The sequence below is a fragment of the Triticum aestivum genome, chromosome 1A, assembly GCF_018294505.1.
Source record: "Triticum aestivum cultivar Chinese Spring chromosome 1A, IWGSC CS RefSeq v2.1, whole genome shotgun sequence".
Taxonomy (NCBI): Eukaryota; Viridiplantae; Streptophyta; class Magnoliopsida; order Poales; family Poaceae; genus Triticum; species Triticum aestivum.
Window position 1 is genome coordinate 237,510,365 of NC_057794.1, and position 24,654 is coordinate 237,535,018.

Sequence of the window (24,654 nt, forward strand, 5' to 3'; positions counted from 1 at the left end):
TTGGGAGGGGGCGTCGAGGAGGAGTGAGGCCATGGGGGCATGGAAGGAAGGGCGTCATCCTTATCCATTCCCCTTCGATGCCAGCGAGGTGGTCGGGCGGAAGACCGGCTCTGTAGCGACGCGGCTCGGGGAACAGGAGAAGATGACCATGCGGGGACTGGACCGCTGAGCCGGTTCGGTGGCAAGGCCCGGGAGGCAGGGCGAATCCCTTTTACATCGTCCTTTTGATTCTTCAATATATTCTAATATGTTTCTCCTTTTTAACACCGTTTTCTATTTATTCTTATCAACTAAATAATCTCTACTCCTAATGTCTCAGTTGGTAGTCTCCGTTCCAGATTTATTTTCGTCCCACCTTCCGAGTGAGGGGGAAAGGGAGAGAGAGTGAGGAAGAGGGAGGGAGAGGGTGTGGGTGTGAGAATTTGATGGTAAAAAAGATCATCAATGTCACTTAATATGTATGATAATATTAAATATAATATTAACATAATTGATATTAAATTTTTAAAGTTGACCTCGTTGCAACGCACGAGTATTCTTCTAATATTAAAAATAAATAAATTTATAACCTAATAAATGAAATGATGCATCACACAACACATAAGTTAGCACTGTGACCAGCCTACCAACTTGAAGATGCCCTAACAACAACCCAGGAAAGACATCGGGGCGCACCAACCCCTCCCCACCTTTCCCAATGGCCGACGCCTCTTCGGGCGGTGGCGGCCGCGCGCCCCGTCCGTCAACCTCCCCGTCCGACGCTAAGCTTGAGCCCTCGGCGTCGGCATCCCTCGACGGTGGCCTCCTCCTCCGTCTCCTCCAAAACCCTTCTCCACGCCCGCAACAGCAGCAAAACCCCGTGCAGCCCCTCGCCGAGCCGAACAACTTCTTCGTCGACCCCGCCGTCGCCGCCGTCGGCCTCATGTTTTCCTCCCCACCGTATGTGCACGTGGGGGGCTTTGCGTGGCCCTCCTCCTCCTCCCCTCAACCGCAGCTCCGGTCCTCCGATCCTCGCATCGCGCAGCCATTGGATCCTTACGCGGAACGGGTAGGAGGCGGATTCCGATCCGTGGATGTTGTCTCGAGGAACAGGCCGGAGAAGCCAAGGTCAGGGGCGCCGCCTCCTGGATTTGGCAAACCGTCGCCTCCTAAGTTTGCCACGGCGTGGCATTCCGCTACCGGTCGTGAGGTGCATGATGTTTTTGGTGCAATGCAGCAGAACAGGGAGCGGCAAAGGGAGCCAAACTATCACCACCCAAAGGGCTTCGGTAGAACACATAATAGTGAAAATCAGGAGATGCCAACTTTCACAGGTGGCCAGGGAGTACTCGGCAGACTGCCCCATGAAGAGCGCAGCACATCATTGATCATAGGTAGCCGTGGTCCAGCTGCTGTAATGATGTACAGGGAGCAGCAGCAGCAACAACATGATCACATATTATCAAGGACGCCACCTGATGCAAATGCAAGTGCAAATGCCCATGGAATTACTGGAAGGATACCGCATGGAGATCAGCATATACTTCAATTTGCAGGTGGCAGGACACTCATTGGAGAACATCATATCCATCCATCCACAGGTGCCAGAATACCACACAAAGGTCAGCGGCAGCAAGAGACCTGCTTGGCAGACATTTCACAAGGTGATCAGAGGTGGCAGGGCCATGCCTCGCGGAATCTTTCTGCTGGGACTGTGCTTGAGATGTTAGGTAAGATGCCAATGAAGGAAAAACACCAGGTGACAGCACCTTCTAGCAGTTCAGTTGACATGGATGTCAGGGGGGATAGAGGTAAGAAATTTCTGGCAGAAGCAACTGGCTTGGAGGTTGGAGTTGGGGAAGTAGGTTTTGAACATGGAGTGCACGGGCGGGTTGTAGTGGATGCAAGGAATTTCAAGGTATCGTGCCAGAACAGTGAGGTTAGATTTGCTGCAAAGAAAGAGGAAGAGGATGCTGACAGCAAGGAGGAAGATGCTATAATTGAGCAGTTCATGGATACCATGGTGATTGAGGGAAATGATGAGGCCAAGGGCATGGTGATGCGGAACAGTGGCTCAAGGAGTAAGGTAAATTGAATATTTCCAGGCAGCGTAAGGTGTACTCCCTCCTTTCCAAAATTATTGTCGTGGTGTATTAGTTCAAATTGAACTAAAACCACAGCAATAATTTTGGAACGGAGGGAGTAGCTTTTGTTAATACTAAGTGCAGCTATTTCATTGTGTTGCATTTAATGCCTGATTAAGTCGATTCTCCCATAGCCAACAGATGCAGCTGTTAATTAGAGCAAGTACTCCCTCGCTTCCGGTTTAGAGGGGCCTATCCCATAACCAACGAACTGTAAACAACAAACTCTAAAAGGTGAGATTACCGATCAAGTACTGGTCATTGCTCTATATTGAAGCAGCACAAAGGTTGTGGAGGAGCAACTCCACTTTGCTGCTACAATGTGTACAACACAAGTGCTGAAGGAACAACTTCAACGTGCTGCGCTAGATATCGCTCTAGAGGCGAATGTAGGCCGATATGGCAGCAAGAGTTCAATCTAGAACTCCTAGAGCACAAGATCTACTCCAAGATCTTAGATAAAGTTCTATTATAGGTAGTGGGTACATCGTCTCGTTTACAAAGTAGAGGTGAGGACCTCTATTTATAGGGCTTTGGGAAGCCTTCACATACTTCTACTTATAGCTGGAACACTCTAGAAAACATTATTTAGGATTCATCTCTCTACTCACAACTACTTATAACTAGAGAACTCTAGAAACAGCGGGTAGGGTAAAGAAAACAAAAATACTATACTAGAGTGGAAGCATCTAGAAGTAGCCAAACAGATTTGGCATGTGTTTTTCTTTTTTCTCATCTAGTGTTCCTCATCATTCTCCCCTGGTTGTTTGGAACTCGCCCTCGAGTTATCTTCATAGAGTGCTTCTTCTGGATGGTAGAGAGTCAAGTCCGCAACATTGAAAGTGTTGGAGATACCCATGTCACTTGGAAGATCTATCACATAAGCATTATCATTTATCTTCCTCACGATAGAGAAGGGCCCATACCTTTGCTACCTAAGTTTCCCTTTAACACCTAAAGGCAGCCTCTCTTTTCGAAGGTAGACCATCACCTTATCACCGACTTGGAATGATTTTGGCCTCCTTTTGCAATCAACAAGTTGTTTATATTTCTAATTTTGTGCTTCCAAAGCACCGCGAATCTCTTCAGATAACTCGGTGTAATTATCAGCAAAGGACAATGCTGATTTTGAGTTTCCCCTTGATGGTAGCTTCACCAGGTCCACCACATGTGTTGGAACTTTAGTGTAAACAATGGAAAAAGGGCTCCTTCCTGTGGATCTATGCTTGGAGTTATTGTAGGAGAACTTTGCAAGAGATAAAGCCAAATCCCATTGCCCCTTTCTTTCTCCACAAATGCAACAGATCAGATTACCCAAAAACTTGTTCACCACTTCCGTTTGTCCATCTGTTTGTGGATGAGTAGTGCTAGAAAATTTCAATTCAGTGTTGAATTGCTTCCACAAAGTGAGCCAAAATGCAGCAAGAAACTTGCTATCACGGTCTGAGATGATGGACCTTGGAACTCCATGAAGTCTGATCACTTCTCGAAAGAATAGGTTTGCCACATGATGAGCATCTGTTGTCTTGCGGCATGGGATGAAATGAGCTATCTTAGAGAATCTATCCACGACCACAAATACAACATCACTTCCTCGCCTTGTTCTTGGCAAGCCCAAGACGAAGTCCATAGAGATGTCCTCCCATGGAGCAACAGGAACAGGCAAAGGCATGTATAACCCTGTGTTCTGGACTTGGCCTTTGCAGGTTTGACATATGGGCACGTTGAACAAACTTTCCAGCATCTCTCTTTAGTTGTGGCCAAAAGTAGCGAGCTTCTAGGTTAGCGATAGTCTTGTCCCGTCCAACATGGCCACTAAGATCACTTGAATGGAGTTCTCTAGTTAGTTTGTCACGCAGAGAACTCCTTGGGATGCACAAACGATCATTTTGGAAGAGATAGCCATCCTGCACCAAATAGTCATCACCTAATGGTTGGCCCCTTGCGTGCTTTACCCAAACATGGCCAAAGTCTTCATCACCCTCATACAACTCCTTTATTTGATCCATGCCCGGAAGTTCAGCTTCAAAAGAAGTCAAGAGGCATGCACGACGACTCAAAGCATCAGCCACTCTGTTAGTTATTCCAGATTTATGCACGATGAGATAGTTAAACCTCTCCAGGTATGCTGCCCATCTTGCTAGCATGCGGTCAACATGCTTTTGATTTCTAAAATGCTTCAAGGATTGATGGTCGCTATAAACAATGAACTCTTTAGGCAGCAAATAGACTTCCCAAGTTCTCAACGCTCTGAAAACGACATATAATTCTTGCTGATAGGTACTCCATTTCCGTCTAGCTTCACTTAACTTCTCACTAAAGAAAGCAATGGGCTTCCTTTCTTGAGATAGGACAGCTCCAATGCCTACTCCACTTGCATCACACTCCAACTCAAAAGTCTTGTTGAAATCAGGTAGCACCAAGACAGGAGCTTGTGATAGTTTTTGTTTAATCTCATTGAAACTAGTTTCAGCTGCTTCTGTCCATTGGAACTTTCCTTTCTTCAAACACTCGGTAATAGGTGCCATGATAGTGCTGAAATTCTTCACAAATCGCCTATAGAAAGTTGCAAGGCCATGAAAACTTCTTACCTCAGAAATGGTCTTCGGAGTTGGCCATTCTCGGATTGCTTCAACCTTAGAATCATCAACACGAATACCATCACATGTTATGACGAATCCTAGGAAAAGGAGCTGTGTTTGCAGGAAAACACATTTCTTCAAGTTGACGTAGAGCTCATTTTCCCTTGGTACTTCTAGCACCTTCCGAATGTGATCAAAGTGTTCGTCCTCATCCTTGCTATAGATCAAGATGTCATCGAAATAGACCACAACAAAGTGGGACAAGAAGGGTCGAAGGACTTGATTCATTAAGCACATAAAGGTACTTGGTGCATTTGAGAGTCCAAATGGCATGACTAGCCATTCAAACAACCCTTCCTTTGTCTTGAAGGCGGTTTTCCATTCATCGCCGGGTCTGATACGGATTTGATGATATCCGCTTCTTAAATCTAGCTTTGTGAACACTCTTGCTCCACTAAGTTGATCCAACATATCATCCAGACGGGGAATCGGGAATCTATACCTTATGGTGATCTTGTTAATGGCTCTACTGTCTGTACACATGCGCCAAGATCCATCTTTCTTTGGCGCGAGCAGGGCTGGTACAACACATGGGCTAATGCTTTCTCGAATGTGCCCCTTTTGCAGCAATTCCTCCACTTTCTCCTTCAATATATCATGCTCTTTTGGGCTCATTCGATAGTGTGGAAGATTAGGAAGACTTGCTCCCGGAATTAAGTCAATTCTATGTTGAATTCCTCTCATGGGTGGCAAGCCTTGTGGCTCTCCAAGTATGTTCTGAAATTCTGCCAATAAACCACATACCTTTGCTGGAATTTCAACAGTCAGGTGCTCTTCTCCCTTCACAACAAGTGCAGCACACAAATCTGCCTCCTTCAAGTCTTCCATGAACTCATGAGAGGTATGGGAGATAGTTAACATAGGTTTCCCCTCCTCCTTAGAGGTATTACCTTCGGTTTTGTTTGGTAAGATAATGATCTTTCTCTTGTTCCAAATGAAAGAGTAAGAGTTCTCCTTGCCCTCGTGTGTAGTATCCACATCAAATTGCCAAGGTCTCCCAAGAAGAACATGGCTAGCGTCCATATCAACTACGTCACACAACACATTTGAGCGATAATGCTTGCCCAAAGAAAGTGGCAGGTTGCATTGTTTGGTGATCCTCATATTCACTCCTTTCTTGATCCACCCAATAGTGTAGGGGTTTGGATGATCATGAGTATCAAGCTTTAAATGGCTCACCAACTTCTGGGAGATAAGATTCTCGCAGCTGCAACTATCAATCACTAACTTGCATACCTTGCCATTCACTGTGCATTTGCTCTCAAATATTTTCTTCCTTTGTGTGTCGTCAGGTTGTGGTGTGGAACATAGGAGACGCTGAATCACACACACCACTCTTCACCTTCTTCTTGACAAACCTCTTGTCCCTCTACATCTTCAGATTCGTATTCCTCCTCATCGCCTTCACCATCATGGATAGTTGTGTTATAACACAAATTTCCTTAGTGGGCAGCCGCTAGATATGTGTCCCTCTTCACCACATTTATAGCATTTTGGGCCTTCATTGGACTTGCCCTTGCCTCTAGTTTGCTTCTGGATGGGTCGTTTTGCCTTTGGTGGAGCCGTCTTTTCTTCCACTCTATTAGGCTGACTCCTAGACGAGCCTTCGGTATGAGGATATGGAGGATATGGAGCTTTAGTTGCCTTTCTTGTCCTCACAAACCTCTCGGCCTTTAGAGCTTGTGCTTGATCAACGGGCCAGATTTGTTGCATCATCAATCGATCTTGAATAGCATCATTGAGACCATTGATGTACCTTGCAACTTGTTGATCTTCAGTTTCAGCAAGGTTGCACCTCACTTGTAGCCTTAGAAACTCCTCCGTGTAATCTGAAACAGTCCTATTTCCTTGAGCACAATTTTGAAATTGGATAAATAGGATCTGGTCATAATCAGCAGGCAAAAATCTCCCTTTCAAGAGACTTTTCATTTGCCGCCAAGTTCTCACACGAGGTTCTCCTCTCAGCCTGCGCTCTTCTTGAACGCGATGCCACCATGCACCGGCTCCTCCTTTCAGCTTGTATGCGACCAAAGGAACTCTACGATCTTCCGGAACCTCCATGACCTCAAAGAAAGTCTCCACTTCATATAACCAATCTAGGCACCCTTCAATATCAACATTTCCATTAAAAGTTGGGATCTCAGCTTTCACCTTGTATGCATCCCTTGCATATGTAGGGTTGGGTACTCTCCGATATGCATAGAGATCAGCTTCTTCAAGGGCTTCATCATATTCTTCACCTTCAGAAGTTTCAACATAAATTGGCCTTCTTGAAGCACGTTGAACAGCACGTTGTTGTGGCGGTCTTGCTCCAAGATTACCTCTCCTTTGATGAACATCTTCTTCTTCTTTAGATGAATCTCCTTTATTGGTAGCAGGGGGAACGCCCTTTCTTATCATCTCAACTAGCTGATCAAATCTCCGATTAAGATCTTCACGCAGCTCTTTGATTTGTTGTTCTGCAGCATCCATCCTTTTCTCCAATTGCTCCATTGCTTGCTGCAGCTTGCTCCCGAAGAGGACAGCAAGAACTAGTATGGGTCAACGAGGCTCTGATACCACCTGAAGCAGCACAAAGGTTGTGGAGGAGCAACTCCACTTTGCTGCTACAATGTGTACAGCACAAGTGTTGAAGGAATAACTTCAACGTGCTGCGCTAGATATCGCTCTAGAGGCGAATGTAGGCCGATATGGCAGCAAGAGTTCAATCCAGAACTCCTAGAATCCAAGATCTACTCCAAGATCTTAGATAAGAACAACAAGTTCTATTATAGGTAGTGGGTACATCGTCTGGTTTACAAAGTAGAGGTGAAGACCTCTATTTATAGGGCTTTGGGAAGCCTTCACATACTTCTACTTATAGCTGGAACACTCTAGAAAACATCTCACAACTACTTATAACTAGAGAACTCTATAAACAGCGGGTAGGGTAAAGAAAACAAAAGAAATACTACACTAGAGTGGAAGCATCTAGAAGTAGCCAAACAGATCTGGCATGTGTTTTTCTTTCTTCTCATCTAGTGTTCCTCATCTTATATAAAAGTAGGCATGCTTTGAAATTCTGCAAGTGCTTGTTGTTATTTTGCACACGAATGTAAAAGGAGGGCAAAAAGATGGAGAGGCACAAGCAGGATGAAGCATGGTGAATGCATTTTAGGGTCAGTTCTTTTGCTGTTTTTTTTGGGTTTCCAGAAGAATAAGCAGCCCCCTACCCAACCAAAAATTTCTTTTTAAAAGCCTACTAATCAAGTCTTAACTACTAGACTTCTAAATAAATAAATTTAGTTGGGCTTCTAGAATAAGCTGTGTAGGGGGCATCTTATTCTCGAAGTCAGCAAAAGAACTGGCCCTTACACCTTCATTCAATTGATTCGCCATCTTGGTATACCTGCTGTTTAAATTGGATGCAATTGGATGTTTAGTACCTAGTACTAGTTAACTGCCCATGGATTGCAACGGGGGCATAAATTCCAATTGATTCCGTAGCAATGATTTCAAACATACATCGTTCTCATGCGCACAAGGCATCATTGTCTGACTTGTTTTCACTGTTAAATCGCTTTTCCTCTACCTCCTTCAACCACTACCCCGGCCTCCCCTATCCAAGATTGACACCGTTATCAATTTTGAAACAGCAGATAGTTTTCAAATGTATAATGATTTGGGCATAAGGTACTTTGATCACATGACTTAAGGTATCAGATTTTGTGTCCCTTACAAATACACATGCTAGCCTTTTATGTTTAGGGAAAGTACACATGAAAAATATGTCTTCAAAAGTTACACAAACTTTGGTGTATAGAAAAGAATTTCACAGGAGGAATGCAGCAAACTAAGGGGACCGTACCACCATTTTGTTTCATATATATTCGTAGGTGGCAATGGCCTTGCTATTACTGATGACGTAGCAGCAACAGCTACCTGGATTCTCCAAGGAACATGGTCCATTTTTGTGCATATAATATACTCAGCTCAAGTTGAAGAATGCAGCTCGTAGCAAGTAGTTACTATAAAGATGAGGCATACTTTTTATGAACATCAACATATTCATCGTCTCATCCACTATCTCTTCCTATAGACTCAGAAAACTCAAAATTGTTACATAAATATAATATACACACCTGAAGTTGAAGAATGCATCTCGTAGCATGTAGTTACTACAAAGGTGGGGCATATTTTTTATGAACGTCAGCATATTCATCGGTCTCATCGACTATCTCTTACTATAGAATCAGAAAACTCAAAATGTTTACATGCTCAGTAGATGTTTGAATCAAAATTATGAAATGCATAAATGTCTTCAATCAAAATGATTATCATCACCTTATGATAGATTTCAAATAACAAAGTGTAGGACTTTTTGATAAACAGGGACTGAAATAATCTCCAGAAATTTGTAAAGTTGAATTCATGAAACAGACCAAGCCCACGACTTATAAGTAATTTCTTACCTGGTCTACAATAAGTAATGGGTGGTTAGATCATTAAGATGCAGAGTATATGTGGACATCATAATCCAGTAACTCATATTATGGAGTCAAGAAAATAAGGACACAACGACATAACAAGTATGTTTGGTTTTATCTTCTCATGCTCCAAACCACACAAGTAAATATTCAACATTGTATGCTTTCTTTTGGGCACATGTAACTCCGTTTGTCATTAGGGTGGAACAAATTCAGTGCAAATTATCTGGTACAAATACAAATGCTTGTCAGTGTTTGGCTATATGCAAACAATACAACAGTTCAGAAGGTGTGAACACAGAAGCCATGCTAACTTCAAAGAGGTTCAAAAAATCATCAAATATTCAAAGATGATTAAACTGAATCATGTAACTTGACTTGAAAACAGTACGTCCATTTTCCTGAGAAAATATCACAAGGGCTATGACATACTCCCTCCGTCCCATAATATAAGAACGTTTTTGACACTAGTGTAGTGCCAAAAACGTTCTTATATTATGGGACAGAGGGAGTAGATCGGTTGTTGTAATCCAAAAACAGATGGTACTAATTAGAAGTAACAGATCACAAATAAGAACTGATTCGAAATATGAAACGATACCATTGGAATGTCGGGAAGTCGAGCCATGTATTTGATTCGATACCATTGAAATATGAAATAATACCATTGGCTGCATGGTCCAGCCGGTATTGCCGCTGCCCCGGCACCGTAGGATATCCTTTAGAACAGTAGGATGCCAGCCACAGTTCACCACCAGAACAATCAAAGTGCGAACATCAGTTCTAGTTCGAGTTATGAACAGTCTAAACTGCGATGCGTACGAACATTGTAAGTTAGGCACTTGATCATATGCCACGTTCTGCATTCTACTTGCCGAATTAACCCTTTGTAGTCTGCCACAAAAGGTGAAAGACTTTGGTTACGCTATGGCATTTCTCAAGCCGAAGAACAGAACAACTTAACCTGCACAAGCCTCCATGGCAGAGGGATGGGGAATGAGTGGAGTTCGGGGGTTAGATTAGTTTGAGTGAGAGAGGCAGGGTGCTTAGGGCACGACGTGATGAAAAAGATAAAACTGGGATCGAGTAAAAGAAAAAGAAACAGGAAATGGGTGGGGAGGAGTATTGGTTTAAAAAAAATCAGTGGGAGCAGGATGTTGTGTGATGGGGGTGGGATGAGGGGACGAAACGACGTACATGTTGAGCTTTAATAATAGATATAAACCCACTATGGACCATCTTGTCACAGATCACAAGTTAGGTCACAAGTTAATACCACTGTCCAACTCTTTTTGGGTTGTAATTTCATCATTCAGCTGTGGAGATTGAAGGGCCTTCATGGTGAATACCATGGTTATTGATACACCTAGTTGACTACATTTTTAAATAAACGAAGGAATGACATGTAGTGAAGAAACTATTACACGCGTACCATACAGAAAGGCTTATGTAAATGTGAAGTTTTGTGCACTTCACACTCGAAAGCTGTTCTTCACATTCTAAAACCGTTTCTTGATTACTACACTAAATCGTCTTGTATCCACAAAAATAAACTTAGGTCCTTCCATAGATTGATATTATATTCAAATCAAGTCGGGTTAGGGAAGCCAGGAACATGGTCTTTTTTTCGAATGCATGAGAGCGTGCGTTTCATTTCATTGTAAAGAGAGAGTTGTAGTTACATTCCTCCTAGGAGGCAGATACAGTTTTCGAATTAATGGACATCCCATGTCTGGGGGGTAATGGCGGTAATGGCTCTGAGCCCTAGCGCGCCCGCGCTTGCCCAAAGGGAGGCCTCTTCCTTGATCTTCGTTAGCAGGGCGTTCACTGATGGGCGCGCTCTGTTGAAGACGCAGTCGTTGCGGTGCTTCCATATCATCCAGGGGACGAGGAGGGTCATGGTACCTAGGCCCTTGCGCATGGGCGTTGGGGCGGATTGTTGTGCCGATTGGGGCACACGGGATCCGCAGCCAGCACAGTGCCTCGTGCCAGGCCTGTCGGGCGATGATGAGATGGTGCATGGTTTCAGGTGCCTGGTCGCAGAGGGGGCATCGTGCAGGGTGTTGCAGCCCGCGGCGAGCAAGGCGCTCCACGACAGCGGTTCCTGCGGCAGGGGGTCCGAAATCCATTGGCGTCGATTTCCACGCCGCCGTTGGCGTGGACTTCGCTGCGGGAGCCGAGGTGAGTGGCCGCAGGGGCGCGCGCGTTGGGCGCGGCAGGGGCCGGGCTCGGGGGGGGGGGGGGTCCTGGCGACTCTCTGTAGGACCGCGAGGAAGACTCGCTGTCAGACTCCAGCCAGCGCCGCGAGCCGGCGGAACCGAGGTCGAGGTCGTCGGAGCTGCCGCGAGGGGACGCCATGGGTGGTGTGGGGGAGGGGCTGAGGAGGAGGGCTACCGGCGGGGATTCGCCGTCGGCGGGGCTGGTGGGGGCTGGGCTAGGGGAAGCGCGTGAGTATATCAAACTGAACATGGGTTTGGGTTTAGGTCATTGTACGGTGTGTTACGTGCTTCATAGGCGAAGCATATTTGGGTAGACAAGACATGTGGGAGGTGTTAAGGAGTATAGTATTGGTCTAGGAGTCCATATTAGTCTATTTCCTTCCTTGTACGCCAAGTCTTGTCTACCCAAATATGCTTCCCCTATTGAAAAACACCGTTATATTATGTGATGGAGGGAGTAGATTAATTGACTACAATTGTTTGTCTCTCCGTCTTTTTCAATAGGATTAACAAGATTAATCTTTCCTTAATAACTGAGTGTTATCTAAGAAAACTAACTACCAGGTTATAATGGGGAAGATAGTTAACTAATAAATAATAATTTCTATTCGATTTGTTTATTCATCTGCTTTTATATATGCCTGTATTGTTTAAGAAAACTAAATATCAAGTTTTATGATACAAAGGAAGCTTGGTTGACAAACTATGAGGGCGCATGGTTAAAACTTCACGAGTTGGGACTGAGATTGAGCGTGATCGAACTTAACTGTGTATCATATAGGATCATGGATGAACAAATACGAGTATACCACTATCGGTTCCAAAGCTCAGTTGAACCAAGCCCATGTATTTAATAGTGATACCACCTAATAGGCGCAAGGGTGTTCTAATCTTTCGATGAGATGGTAGCTATTGATTTTGGTGGAGCCGACTTTGACGATCCAACTACAACGTGCGACGACGTTGCTCCTTAGCAATCGCTAAACCAACTTCAAGAGGTTATTGACCACATCGGAGCACGATCAGCCTGGCTTTAATCCTTGCAAGCAATCAAAGAACAAGCAAGAACTAAGATGTGCAATATGGACATTGCAAATAAAGATGAAATTTTATTGATGAAAGTTGGCGTTCCGTAAGTGGTTTTGGTCTGGTCGTTGGACATGAGAGAAGTACGCAACGCTGTAACTATGGCTAACTTTTAACTAAACAAAACCCCAGTCTAAACGACGCCTTAAGGGCTGTATTTATAGGGGGACAGGGGGAATTTCATCCTCCCTTGGGAAGGTGGGACTAAACTCCATCCTAAGTCGTTTCCCCTACCCATACAGACTCTAAAAACAGCCTACATTATGGTATTTTAAATTACATGCTTCCATGGTGACATATGATGACTTGGACGAAGTGACATCTTGTTTATTTCGTCCAAGTCCTTATATATCATCATGGAAGCTTCAAAGTCTTGTAACCACCACTAGAAGCTCCATTCTTGTTCCCTGCTCACGCCTTCATCTCCATGCTTGATCATACTCCAATGTTCATCCTTCTTGTCCATGCTAGGCCCTTCATTCTTAAGCAAAACAAAAGTATCTAATTTAGGCAGCATCATATTCTCATGAACATTAGAAGTAGTTCCAAGAAACAAAAGTACCTAATAATTTAATTATCATGCGCGGGCACTAGTAATTGGTCTACCTTGTGTAGCAGTAGGGGCTATGTGTGTAACAGTGGTAGGGATGTCCTCATCAAATAGACTAGTTAATGTACATACAGATAGACCTATTAACGAGTTCAATTAAGTGGAGCTCTAGTCTATCTTTTTGAGCTTTGGTAGAGCTGAGATCAAGTTCATACTCATACTGTGATGCTCAAACCCTAATGAATGGCACATTACACTGTTCAGATGTATCTGATTTGCATATGTTTGGGTGAAAGATACACAATATACCAGTATCACACTAATGCCAGGAGGCAAATTGTTACAAGATTTTGGCACAGTGCTAGGATCGAAGATCTAAAACGATGCTTACAACACAAACAAAGGAGCGCCTAGCTACTTACGTCAGTTTGCACAACACAAAAGCCACTTTTTGTAACCTATTATTTGAAGTTAGTACTTGGGCGCGAACAATGTGCAGAAGAGCAGACAAGCAATCGTCCTTCTGTTATTTTTACTTCAATTATGAGCGAATTGTTATTTGTAGCCATTTTCCCAGTTATGTTGTCAAGAACTTGCCAGTTGCCAAAGGATTCAGAATTGATTTTCTACAAAGTTTGTGATAAACCCTTGAGTTATGCTTTTATATCTTGCAGGACTTCAGATCAGACTCTTCTAGAGGACATCATGTATCAAGTCAACGAGTAAGATTTCAGAGGAGAGTCAGGGCATGTCGGTATGACATAGATCAATTTACACCTAATTTCTTGTCAATCTTTGACTCATTGGTGCCCTCAGAAGAGGAAATTGCGAAGCAGAATCAGTTGGTAATAACTCTGAGCAGACTAATAAACAAGGAATGGCCAAATTCAAAACTTTACCTCTATGGATCGTGTGCTAATTCGTTTGGTTTCTCAAATAGTGATATTGATCTTTGCCTCTCTATTGATGACAAGGAAATGAGCAAGGTTGATATTATACTGAAACTGGCGGACATCCTTCAAGCTGGCAATCTCCAGAATATTCAGGCGAGATAAGCATATCCTCATGTTGTATTATGATGGATCAGAGATATTTTGAGTTGATGAAAATATGGATAATGTTCTGATCAACTTGCAGTATCATTAAGCATGTAATTTGATTCCATTATGAACTATGCATACAACAATCTCACGGATGGTCTCTGTATGTTAGCTATTGGTCATATATTTGTATTCATTATATCCAGTCAATTTTCATTTTCGAGGACCTCTTCAGTATGGGTATATAATTTGATTTTTTGCCAAACTTCTGATTTACTTCAATCAAATTTTGCAGGCATTAACTCGAGCAAGGGTCCCAATAGTGAAGCTTATGGATCCGGATACAGGCCTTTCCTGTGATATATGTGTCAACAATCTTTTAGCAGTTGTTAACACAAAACTTCTGAGAGACTATGCACAAATAGATCAAAGGTTACGGCAATTAGCTTTCATTGTGAAGCATTGGGCTAAATCTCGTCGTGTAAATGAAACATACCAAGGAACACTATCTAGTTATTCGTAAGTTGTCCATTTCTGATGATTTAAAAAATTATTATCATTGTCTTCACATGATCATGATCTGAATTCTTTTCTTCATATTCAGCTATGTAATAATGTGTATCCACCTCCTACAGCTGCGCAGAATACTCCCGTGTCTACAGGTATATGGAGTCTAATTCAACTATTGTATACTTGCGTTTGGTTACATACTAATATGTGTACCTACATCTGCAAAAAGTACTTTGCACTTCTAGGGCCCCATTGTGTTTATTGTTATTGCACAACTAGATTTGTGACACTTTCCAGTAGTCGAAATAACTTTAGAAAGAACTGTTTTTTTCGAGAGAACACAAAAGACCTTTGCGTTTCATTTCATTGAAAAAGGAAAGGGTTTGAGTTACAATCCTCCTATAGGAGGCAAATATAGAATGCGAAGGTGCGAAATCAAGTGAACATCCCAGGTCTGGGGGGGTGAGAGCTCTAAGCCCTAGCGCTCCGTCTCTGGCCCAGAGGGCCCCCTTGTCCTTGATCTTAGTCATCAGTGCAGCTACTGAGGGGTGGACTCTGTCGAAGACACAGTCGCTACGATGCTTCCAAAGCATCCATGGTATGAGCAGGGTCGAGGAGGTGAAGCTTTTGTGCATCGGCTTGGGCATGAGTTGCCACGCTGAGAGCTACCAGGAGTTGATCGACGACACGCTGTCAGGCGGGTTGTAGGGTATCCTCAACCAGCTTAGTGCCTCGTACCATACTTGCCGAGAGAAGGGGCAGGCGAGGAGGAGATGTTGGATGGTCTCCGACGCCTGGTCGCCAAGTGGGCAGCGCGCGGGGTGCTGCAGGCCGTGGCGGGCGAGGCGGTCAGCGGTCCAACATAGATCAAGATGGGCGAGCCAGTGGAAGAACCGGACACGCGGCGGTACCCAACACTTCCATGTAAGCTTCCAGGCGTCGCAGGTGGTCGAGCCGTGGAGCGTGGCGAGGTAGGCAGACTTCACGGTGTAGGTGCCCTTCGAGCTCCACTTCCAGAAGAGGCAATCCGGCTCGACGGAGAGTGTCATATGCTCGATCATGTGCCATAGCTGCAGGTTGCCGATTTCCTGGATGCCAATGGTGCCCTTGATGTCGTGCGCCCAGGCCCAGTGGTTAGACTGAAGGCCGTCCGCAGCTTGCCGCGGTGTTTGGGGATGTAGGAGTATAGCAGTGGCGCTATCTCACAGACCGGACGACCTTGAATCCGGCTGTCCTCTTAGAACATGGCCTGCTGACCGTTGCCGATCTGCATGGTGGTGGAAGCAAAGAAGAAGGCGCGCTCGTCGGCGGAAAACTGCAGGTTAAGACCACTCCAATCTTTGGTGCTGTCGGTGCGGCTTAGCCATAGCCAACGCGTGCGGAGCACGAGGCCGGTGCGCTCGAGGTCGTGGACGCCGAGTCCTCCAAGCGAGATCGACTGTGAGACGCGCCGCCAATTAATGTGGCAGTCGCCACCATTGGCTTCTGCGCGTCCAGCCTAGAGAATTCCTCTTTGGATTTTTTCAAGTGCCTTGATGATCCTCTTCGTAGGCACTAGCACGAGAGGGATTGTGCTGAGCACGACCTTTACGAACGCGAGATGGTTGGCCTTGTTCATGAGCCGTGCCTTCCACCCAGGGAGCATGCTAGCGGTTTTGTTGACCACGGGTTGAAGCTGAGCTGCGTAGGGGCGCCTGATCGTCAACGTGATGCCAAGGTAGGTGATAGGCAAGTCCATAATGGGGCAGCCTGTTAGATAAAATGAGAATAAACGAGACACGAGAGCACATAAATTTTTACGTGGAAACCCTTGCGGGAGAAAACCACGGACGCACGAAGGTGCAATTACTATGAGGAGGAGTATTACAAGCACGAGACGACATGCCTTCTTAGGTGCGACTACATGGGGTATATATGAGGGCAATACATAAGAGTCCTTGGAGGACAAGTAAACGAGTTGTACTCATTCGCGTCGACGTCAACGCAAAGGCCCACACCGTATGTACTACGTCTAGTTCAATTCGGTAGAATTTGGATCACAATTTAACAATCTCCACCTTAGCCAAATTCCCTCCAGTAGTCGAAAAAGTAAATAACTCCATCCAAATCAGCATAAACACCTTGTGCGTCAAAGTCCATCGGACTAGTGAGAAGTACCAACTAAGCCTGAGCAAAGCTCAAACTTATTGGTAGGAACTGGCTTTGTCATCATATCTGCAAGATTATCATGAGTACTTATCTTGCATACCTTCAAATTGCCTTCAGCAACAACATCTCGAATATAGTGAAATCTGACATCAATGTGCTTTGTCCTCTCATGATACATTGGATTCTTTATAAGATATATAGCACTTTGACTATCAGAAAATATGGTAGGGCAAGATGAATCTCCACAAAGCTCAGTGTACAAACCTCTCAACCAGATAGCTTCTTTGCATGCCTTAGAAATTGCCATATACTCGGCATCAGTAGTGGAACAAGCCACAATAGACTGCGAAGTTGCTCTCCAACTCACAGCACAACCACCAATGGTGAAAACATAACTTGTGAGTGATCTTCTCTTGTCCAAATCACCAGCAAAATCAGAATAAATAAAACCAACAAGTCCATCTCCAGTTTTCCCAAACTGTAAATAAGCATTAGAAGTACCTCGCAGGTATCTAAAAATCCACTGAACTGCTTTTCAATGCTCTTTTCGAGGATTAGCCATGTATATACTGACAACACTCAATGCATATGATAAATCCGGACGAGAACAAACCATGGCATGCATAAGCGAACCAACTGCACTCGAATAGGGAACTCTAGACATGTACTCAATATCTGCATCTGACTTAGGACATAAGCTGATGATAGTTTGAAGTGTGCGGCTAATGGAGTACTTACTGGCTTGGCATTGTGCATATTAAAACGACGAAGAACTTTATCAATATATCCCTTCTGACTGAGATACACTTTTCCAGACGGTCTATCTCTGGATATTTCCATGCCAAGTATTTTCTTTGCTGCACCCAAATCCTTCATCTCAAATTTATTACTCAATTGCTTCTTTAGTTCATCAATATCTGACATACTCTTTGCAGCAATTAGCATATCATCAACATAAAGGAGCAAATAAATAGCTGAACCACTAACAGTTTTCAAATAAACACAACTATCATAATTAGACCTTTTGAAACCTTGAGAGAGTATAAAGGTGTCAAATCTCTTGTACCACTGTCTAGGAGATTGCTTCAATCCATACAGAGATTTATGTAACTTACAGACGAGCTTTTCTTTTCCAGGAATAACAAAACCTTCAGGTTGTTCCATATAAATATCCTCTTCTAATTCTCCATGTAAAAATGCAGTTTTAACATTCAATTGTCCAAGCTCAAAATCATGCATGGCAACAATACTGAGTAAAGTGTGAACAGAGCTATGCTTCACAACAGGAGAAAAGACTTCATTATACTCAATACCTGAAATCTAACTATAACCTTTAGCAACTAACCTTGCTTTATATCTTGTCTCATCATTAGGAGAAAACCTTCTTTCCTCTTGAAAACCCACTTGCAACGAATAGATTTCTTCTCTCTAGGTAATCTTACTAAATCCCAAGTGCCATTCTTTTCAAGTGATTTCATCTCATCATGCATAGCAGTCATCCACTTATTACTATCACCAGAAATAATAACCTCGGAATATGAAGAAGGTTTAGAATTACCTTCAGTTTCTTCTGCAACAGATAAAGCAAAAGAAACAATATTGCACTCTTCAAGTAACCTGTCAGGTTTATTAGTACCCCGCCTAACTCTGTCACGTGCGAGATTCCAATTGAGTGGAACAATAGGCTGATTTGGAGTGGGAGTGACATGCTCATCATCAACGACGGGATCAACATGTGCATCAACATTTTCCGTACCAGACCTATCACCTCAATCAATAACATGCTCCACCTGAACAGTAGGCTGCTGTTCACTCTCAAGAAGAATAGTAGTAGATGGAACATCATGTAACATAGCAGTTTCATTGAAGATAACATTTCTGCTAATAACAACCTTCTGGGTTTCAGGATTCCACAATTTAAAACCTTTAACACCAGAATTATAACCAAGAAAGATGCACTTAACAGCCCTAGGCTCCAATTTTCCATTATCAACATGAGCATAAGCAGTGCAACCAAAAACTCCCAACTGTGAATAATCAGCAGGTACCAGACCATACCTCAATTGGAGTTTTCTTATTAAGAGCAATAAATGGTGAACGGTTAATGAGATAACAAGCAGTGGAAGCGGCCTCAACCCAAAAACGCCTATGCAAACCTGCATTGGACAACATGCAACGGGCTTTGGAAATAATGGTCTTGTTCATACGCTTAGCAACACCGTTTTGTTGAGGAGTATATGGAACGGTGTAATGTCTGACAATGCCTTCAGACTTGCAATAATTCTTAAATTGCTTAGAACAAAATTCCATACCATTATCAGTGTGAAGTATTTTTACCTTCTTTTCAGTTTGTCTCTCAATCATAATCTTTCACTCCTTAAAAGCTGAGATTGCTTCATGTTTATGCTTCAAGAAATAAGGCCAAATTTTTCTTGAATAATCATCAATAATAGTCAGCATTGAACTAGCACCACCTAGTGACTTTCTGCGAGATGGTCCCTATAAATCAAAATGAACATAATCAAGAATACCTTCAGTTGTATGAGTCGAAGTGTTGAACTTCACCATCTTGTGTTTGCCGAAGATACAATGCTCACAAAATTTTAATTTACCAAGTTCATATCCATCAAGAAAACCTTTCTTATTTAACTCTGCTAAACCAAGTTCACTCATATGTCCCAGACGCATACGCCAAAGGTTAGCAGCATCACAATCAGAACTCTTTGAAACAACTGGAGTAGCGTTACCTGAAACGGTAGAACCTCGAAGGTAATAAAGACCATTGGTTGAACTTAAGTCATCTTTCATCACAACAAGGGAGCCTTTGGTGACCTTCAAAACACTATCTCCACCTGAATATTTGTACCCCTTTGCATCAAGGGCACTCATAGAAATAAGATTTCTCTTCATCTTCGGAATATACCGAACATCTGTCAAAGTTCTGATTGTGCCATCAAACATCTTGATTCGAATGGAACATATGCCTTCAATCTTGCATGGTGAATTATCAAAACCCAAAATGGAACCAGAAGTAGTGGAATCAAAAGTATTAAACCAATCCCTATGTGGACACATATGAAAAGCGCATGCAGTGTCAAGTACCCACTCATCATTGGTCTCAGCACATCCAGCAATAACGACAAGAGCATCATCGGAACTATCATCACGAGCAACGTTAGCAGAATTTTCACCTTGTTTGTTACCTTTCCTCTTTTCCTTGTTCTGCAACTTGAAACACACTGAGATGTCATGCCCGTCTCTCTTGCAATATCTACAATATTTCTTGTCTCTGGATTGCGACCGGCCCCTCTAGCCGTTTTTACTTTTGCCTTTGTTTCCATTATGTGAGTTCTTTTCCTTTGTCCTGCCACGAACAGATAATCCCTCAGCTTGGAATGAACTTGAACCATCATGAGGCACCATTAGTTTCATCTTCTCCTTAGAGTTCAAAGCTTCATAAACTTCATGAAGTGTGAGAGTATCACGACTGCATAATATGGTGTCTCTAAAATTGGTATAAGAACTTGGCAGTGAACAAAGTAACATGAAAGCAGTATCTTCCTCTTCATACTTAACCTCCGTTGCAGCTAGATCAGATATGATCTCTTTAAATTCTAAAGTATGAATCAAAACATTACCTCCCTCGGGTAACCTGTGCAGGAATAATTTTTGCTTCAGATGCATCTTGCTGGTGAGGTCTTTTGTCATGCAAATCCCTTCTAGCTTTAACCATAGAGCGGCGACAGTTTTCTTGCTCAAAACTTCTTGCAAAATATTATTATGCAAATGGAGTTGAATTTGTTACAAAGCCTTACGATCTATTCTTTTCTCCGCATCAGTCCTGTCCTGAATCTGATTCTTCCCAAAACTATCCACTGCTTCATCATAGTCGGCATGTGCCAACAACGCCCGCATCTTGACTTGCCATAGGGTAAACCTTGTGTCACGATCCAACAACGGAACATCGTACTTCATGGATGCCATGAGTAGATTAAATCTGTGTTCACAAAGTAGTACAAGCCGATAGAAAAATTCTTGACAGATTTAATATGCGGACCAAGAACCAGAAGAAATAGCACCTGCTAGTTCACTGGTGGCCGTAGCAATTGAAGATCCGAACCAATACTAGTAGCCTCAAGGTGAACAGTAATCCAAAATCAATCAGTACTAGTACTTGAGCTGATCCCTTTGTGTGATGACGTGTAGCGCGGAAGTAGTAGATCAATCAGGCACTGGCTTGACCACGTGAAGGTGGAGCAATCAAATCGTCCTTGAGCCTCGGGACTTGTAGCCTGTACGTGGAGCAGCGACGACAACTTGGCGGAAGGCTGTAGCGTTCGGTCGATCTGTACGCGTATGTACGATACTCCTGTCGGTCTTGGGTAGCAATGCTGCTGATAAATCACCCGTGCAGCAGACCTCGTCTCGGACTCGGCGGAACGCACGGACACGACGGCGCACACAACAACAACCCTAATCTCTCGTCTCAAATCTCGTATCTGCAACTTGGCTCTGATACCACTTGTTAGATAAAACGAGAATAAACGAGACACGAGAGCACACAAATTTTTACGTGGAAACCCTTGCGGGAGAAAACCACGGACGCACGAAGGCGCAATTACTATGAGGAGTATTACAAGCATGAGACGACATGCCGTCTTAGGTGCGACTACATGGGGTTTATATGAGGGCAATACATAAGAGTCCTTGGAGGACAAGTAAACAAGTTGTACTCATACGCGTCGACGTCAACGCAAAGGCCCACACCGTATGTACTACGTCTAGTCCAATACGGTAGAATTTGGATCACAATTTAACCCAGCCAAGTAAGTTGATGACAAGCGCAGCTTCGTTGGCATCGTAGCGAATAAGGGTGGCCGAGCTCTTTAGGTAGTTCGCCTGGAGGCCCGAGGCACGCCCAAAGAGTTGTAGGATACCCTTCACTGCTAGGATTGCGCTCCGCGAGGGGTGGCAGAATAGGATCACATCGTCCGCATATAGCGAGACGGCGAGGGTCGGTCGCCGGGGGTGAAGCTGCTGCAGGATGCCCAGCTCGGTGGCGCGGCACAAAAGGCGGCCAAGCATGTCGACCGCGGTATATAAGGTTGAAGTCGCCGCAAAGCATCTACGGCCCGGGCATTCATCGCGGATGTCGTGTAGCTCTTGCAAGAAGGCTACCTTGGCGTCGTCATGCTGCGGTCCATAGACCACGGTGATCCACCACGGCGTGCCGGCGCCGGATGGGGTAGAGACCTTAGCAGACAAGGCGTTGGTGGTGAAAAGAGGATCGGTGATGGTCACCTCTGTACTCGTCCAGGCCAACAGAATACCGCCACGGGTCCCTATCGCAGGTAGGTGCACATAATTGTCAAAATCCGAGCCAAGGGCCTTAAGGACAACCGATGAGTTAAATATGGTGGCAGCAAAAAGTAAAGACTTCGCACATGAACGTAAAGGAGGGGTTTGGAGATAATCAAACGCAATGAAGACACGGTGATTTTTCTCGTGGTTCCGGTAGGTGGTGTTGTCGTACATCCACGTTGGAGACTTGAACTCACGGAGGGTAATGGCTGCGCGGGTGCACGAAGGGCTCCACCCACAAGGGTCCACGAAGAAGCATCCTTGTCTATGCAATCATGGCTTACGCCCACAAAGGACTAGCCTCACTTGGGTAGATCTTCACAAAGTAGGCGATCTCCTTGCTCTTACAAACTCCTTGGTTCAACTCCACAAGCTTGGAGGCTCCCAAGTGACACCTAACCAATATAGGAGACACCACTCTCCAAAAGGTAATAGATGTTTTTGATGATGAACTCCTTGCTCTTGTCTTCAAAAGATAGTCTCGTCAACACTCAAACACTCATAGATTTTGGCTATGTGGTAGGAGAGGTATTGTGCTTGCAATCCTCCTTGATACGTGTGGTGCTCAGCTCAAACATAAATGTGTAAAGGGTCGGAGGGTCAAGTAGTATACCATCCATGAGAGAACGAAGTAGACACACATAAAGGATGGAATTCACCTTAGTATATGTGATGTGCTTGTCCCTTGGGTACAGAGCCAGGTGATAACCCTAGGGTGCTTTGCACCATCTCCTGCCCCCCCTCCCCCTCTTGAAAGATCCTAGATCGAAGTCGTCACAAGAGTGGAACTTGTCAACCACCATGTACTCACCATCATCTTGATGTTCTATATGGCCCACTCTCCAAAGTCGCTCCTAAATCCATGAGATGCATCTTGCAAACAACATGAAAGTGTAGCCCATTCATGAAGCTCATATCAAGATGGTACAAAGGGAATGAGTTCACCTTAGGAAGGTTCCCAAAACACTTGTTGGCAAGTACTAAACCCATTAAGCGTCGCGTGAAGGGCGGCCAACCAGTTATGCCACGTGGCGTAAGTTAGTTGGCCGCGGTGAAAAAGCTTTGGGGATATTATTTTTAGATGGAGGTGAGGAATTTTTTAAATGTTTTTTTCTTTTTAGATGTAGGTGATGACCCCATACATTTTTTACAATGGAGGGCTACACAGTGGCGCTCGTTTGTAGGCTGCGTTGATGATTTTTTTTTCTTTTATTTTTTACTTCTTTTTCTAGATGGAGGCGAGGATTTTTTTTAATGTTTTTCTAGATGAAGGCGAGGACTTCGTCTATCTTTTTAAATGAAAATGTGCACACAACTTTCTCTCAAGCGGCGCCACAAGGTGTATGTCTTCTCGCGGGCAAGATGTCTCATGACGGCACCACCTTCTGATTCCTTTGAAATGAGCAAACAGAACATAAACTTGGAAACACAAAGGTGGTAAGCATGAACACGGTGTCCATCATGCATGTGGTGGTTCACCCAACAAGTGTTGTCATCATGCTTATCATAAGGTGTGAGAAAGAAAGGTTTCATGGCATAAGAGTATGTGAAGTGAGCACAACCAAAGACATCATGCTTGTTATAGGTGTGAGAAAGAAAGGTTTCAACTTATCTCTATTGCACAGCCCAAGGGGCATATATGCTGCCATGGTTTGAGGGAAAGTCCCATGCTCAACTATCTCGTCACTGTCGCCAAGGATGCAAGCCAAATGGTGTGATTCATAATCATTCGAGCAAAGTTACAAAGGAAATAATAGAAACCTGAAACAGACCAACTATAAGTGAAAAAAGAAGTGAGACCAAAGGTAGCTTGTAGCTTACTAACAACTACTCATCAATGTGTTAGGTTACAATCACACTGAAGTATGACATTTATGGTGCATTGGATACTATTTACTCGACCGATGCGACTCAGTTGACAAAATGGGAAAGCTGGAAGTTAAAGGTGGTAATGACATGTAAGAATGTCGAGGTAGAATCCATAGCAAATAGGTTACGAAGAAACAGAATGCAATGATTGGGTCTTCTACATCAGGAGGTCTCTGGAGATAGAGCCTCCCAGCTACCAGACATACCGTAGCAAATAGGTTACAAAGAAACACAATGCAATGACTACGTTATCTACATTCAAAGGTCTTCCTCTAACTATCTGGTTATACTTTCATTACGGGAGATTGGCAAGCACACAAGAATACATCTATATAGTCCTCGCTCTAGTAATGGTAGGGAACCGCCACCACATATATCCGTGATATGTAAAGGGGGAGAGGTAAATTACCTTGTCGAGAACTAATTGTCAGCCTGGTGCAACTGCCATACATGCCACAGCTAAATAAATCAGCATGGATTATCTATCCAGCTCTCATAAGCACTTGGGTACACGAAAATAGGCAGAATAATTAGCATCAATCAACGTGGGCAAAAACAGGCAGAGGAGATTACAATGAAAAATCATATGAGAGGTTTCCTATGATTATGCCATATACAGAACTCACTCTCTGTGGTGTTT

General features: G+C 43.9%; 1 protein-coding gene across 2 annotated transcripts in view; it reads left to right on the forward strand.

Moving 5' to 3' along the window:
- Positions 1-631: 631 nt before the first annotated feature.
- LOC123044061 (uncharacterized) overlaps positions 632-24,654 on the forward strand; it is a 36,504-nt gene continuing 12,481 nt past the window's right edge. Inside the window, exons 1-5 of one of the 2 annotated variants that reach the window (XM_044466693.1) lie at positions 632-2,065; positions 13,761-13,931; positions 14,061-14,132; positions 14,422-14,645; positions 14,731-14,788. In XM_044466693.1, the coding sequence (XP_044322628.1) occupies positions 698-2,065; positions 13,761-13,931; positions 14,061-14,132; positions 14,422-14,645; positions 14,731-14,788 (1,893 nt within the window). In that variant the 5' untranslated portion in view covers positions 632-697. Of the gene's footprint in view, positions 2,066-13,760; positions 14,133-14,421; positions 14,646-14,730; positions 14,789-24,654 lie in introns of both variants that reach the window. The other variant, XM_044466685.1, reaches the window with a different exon arrangement.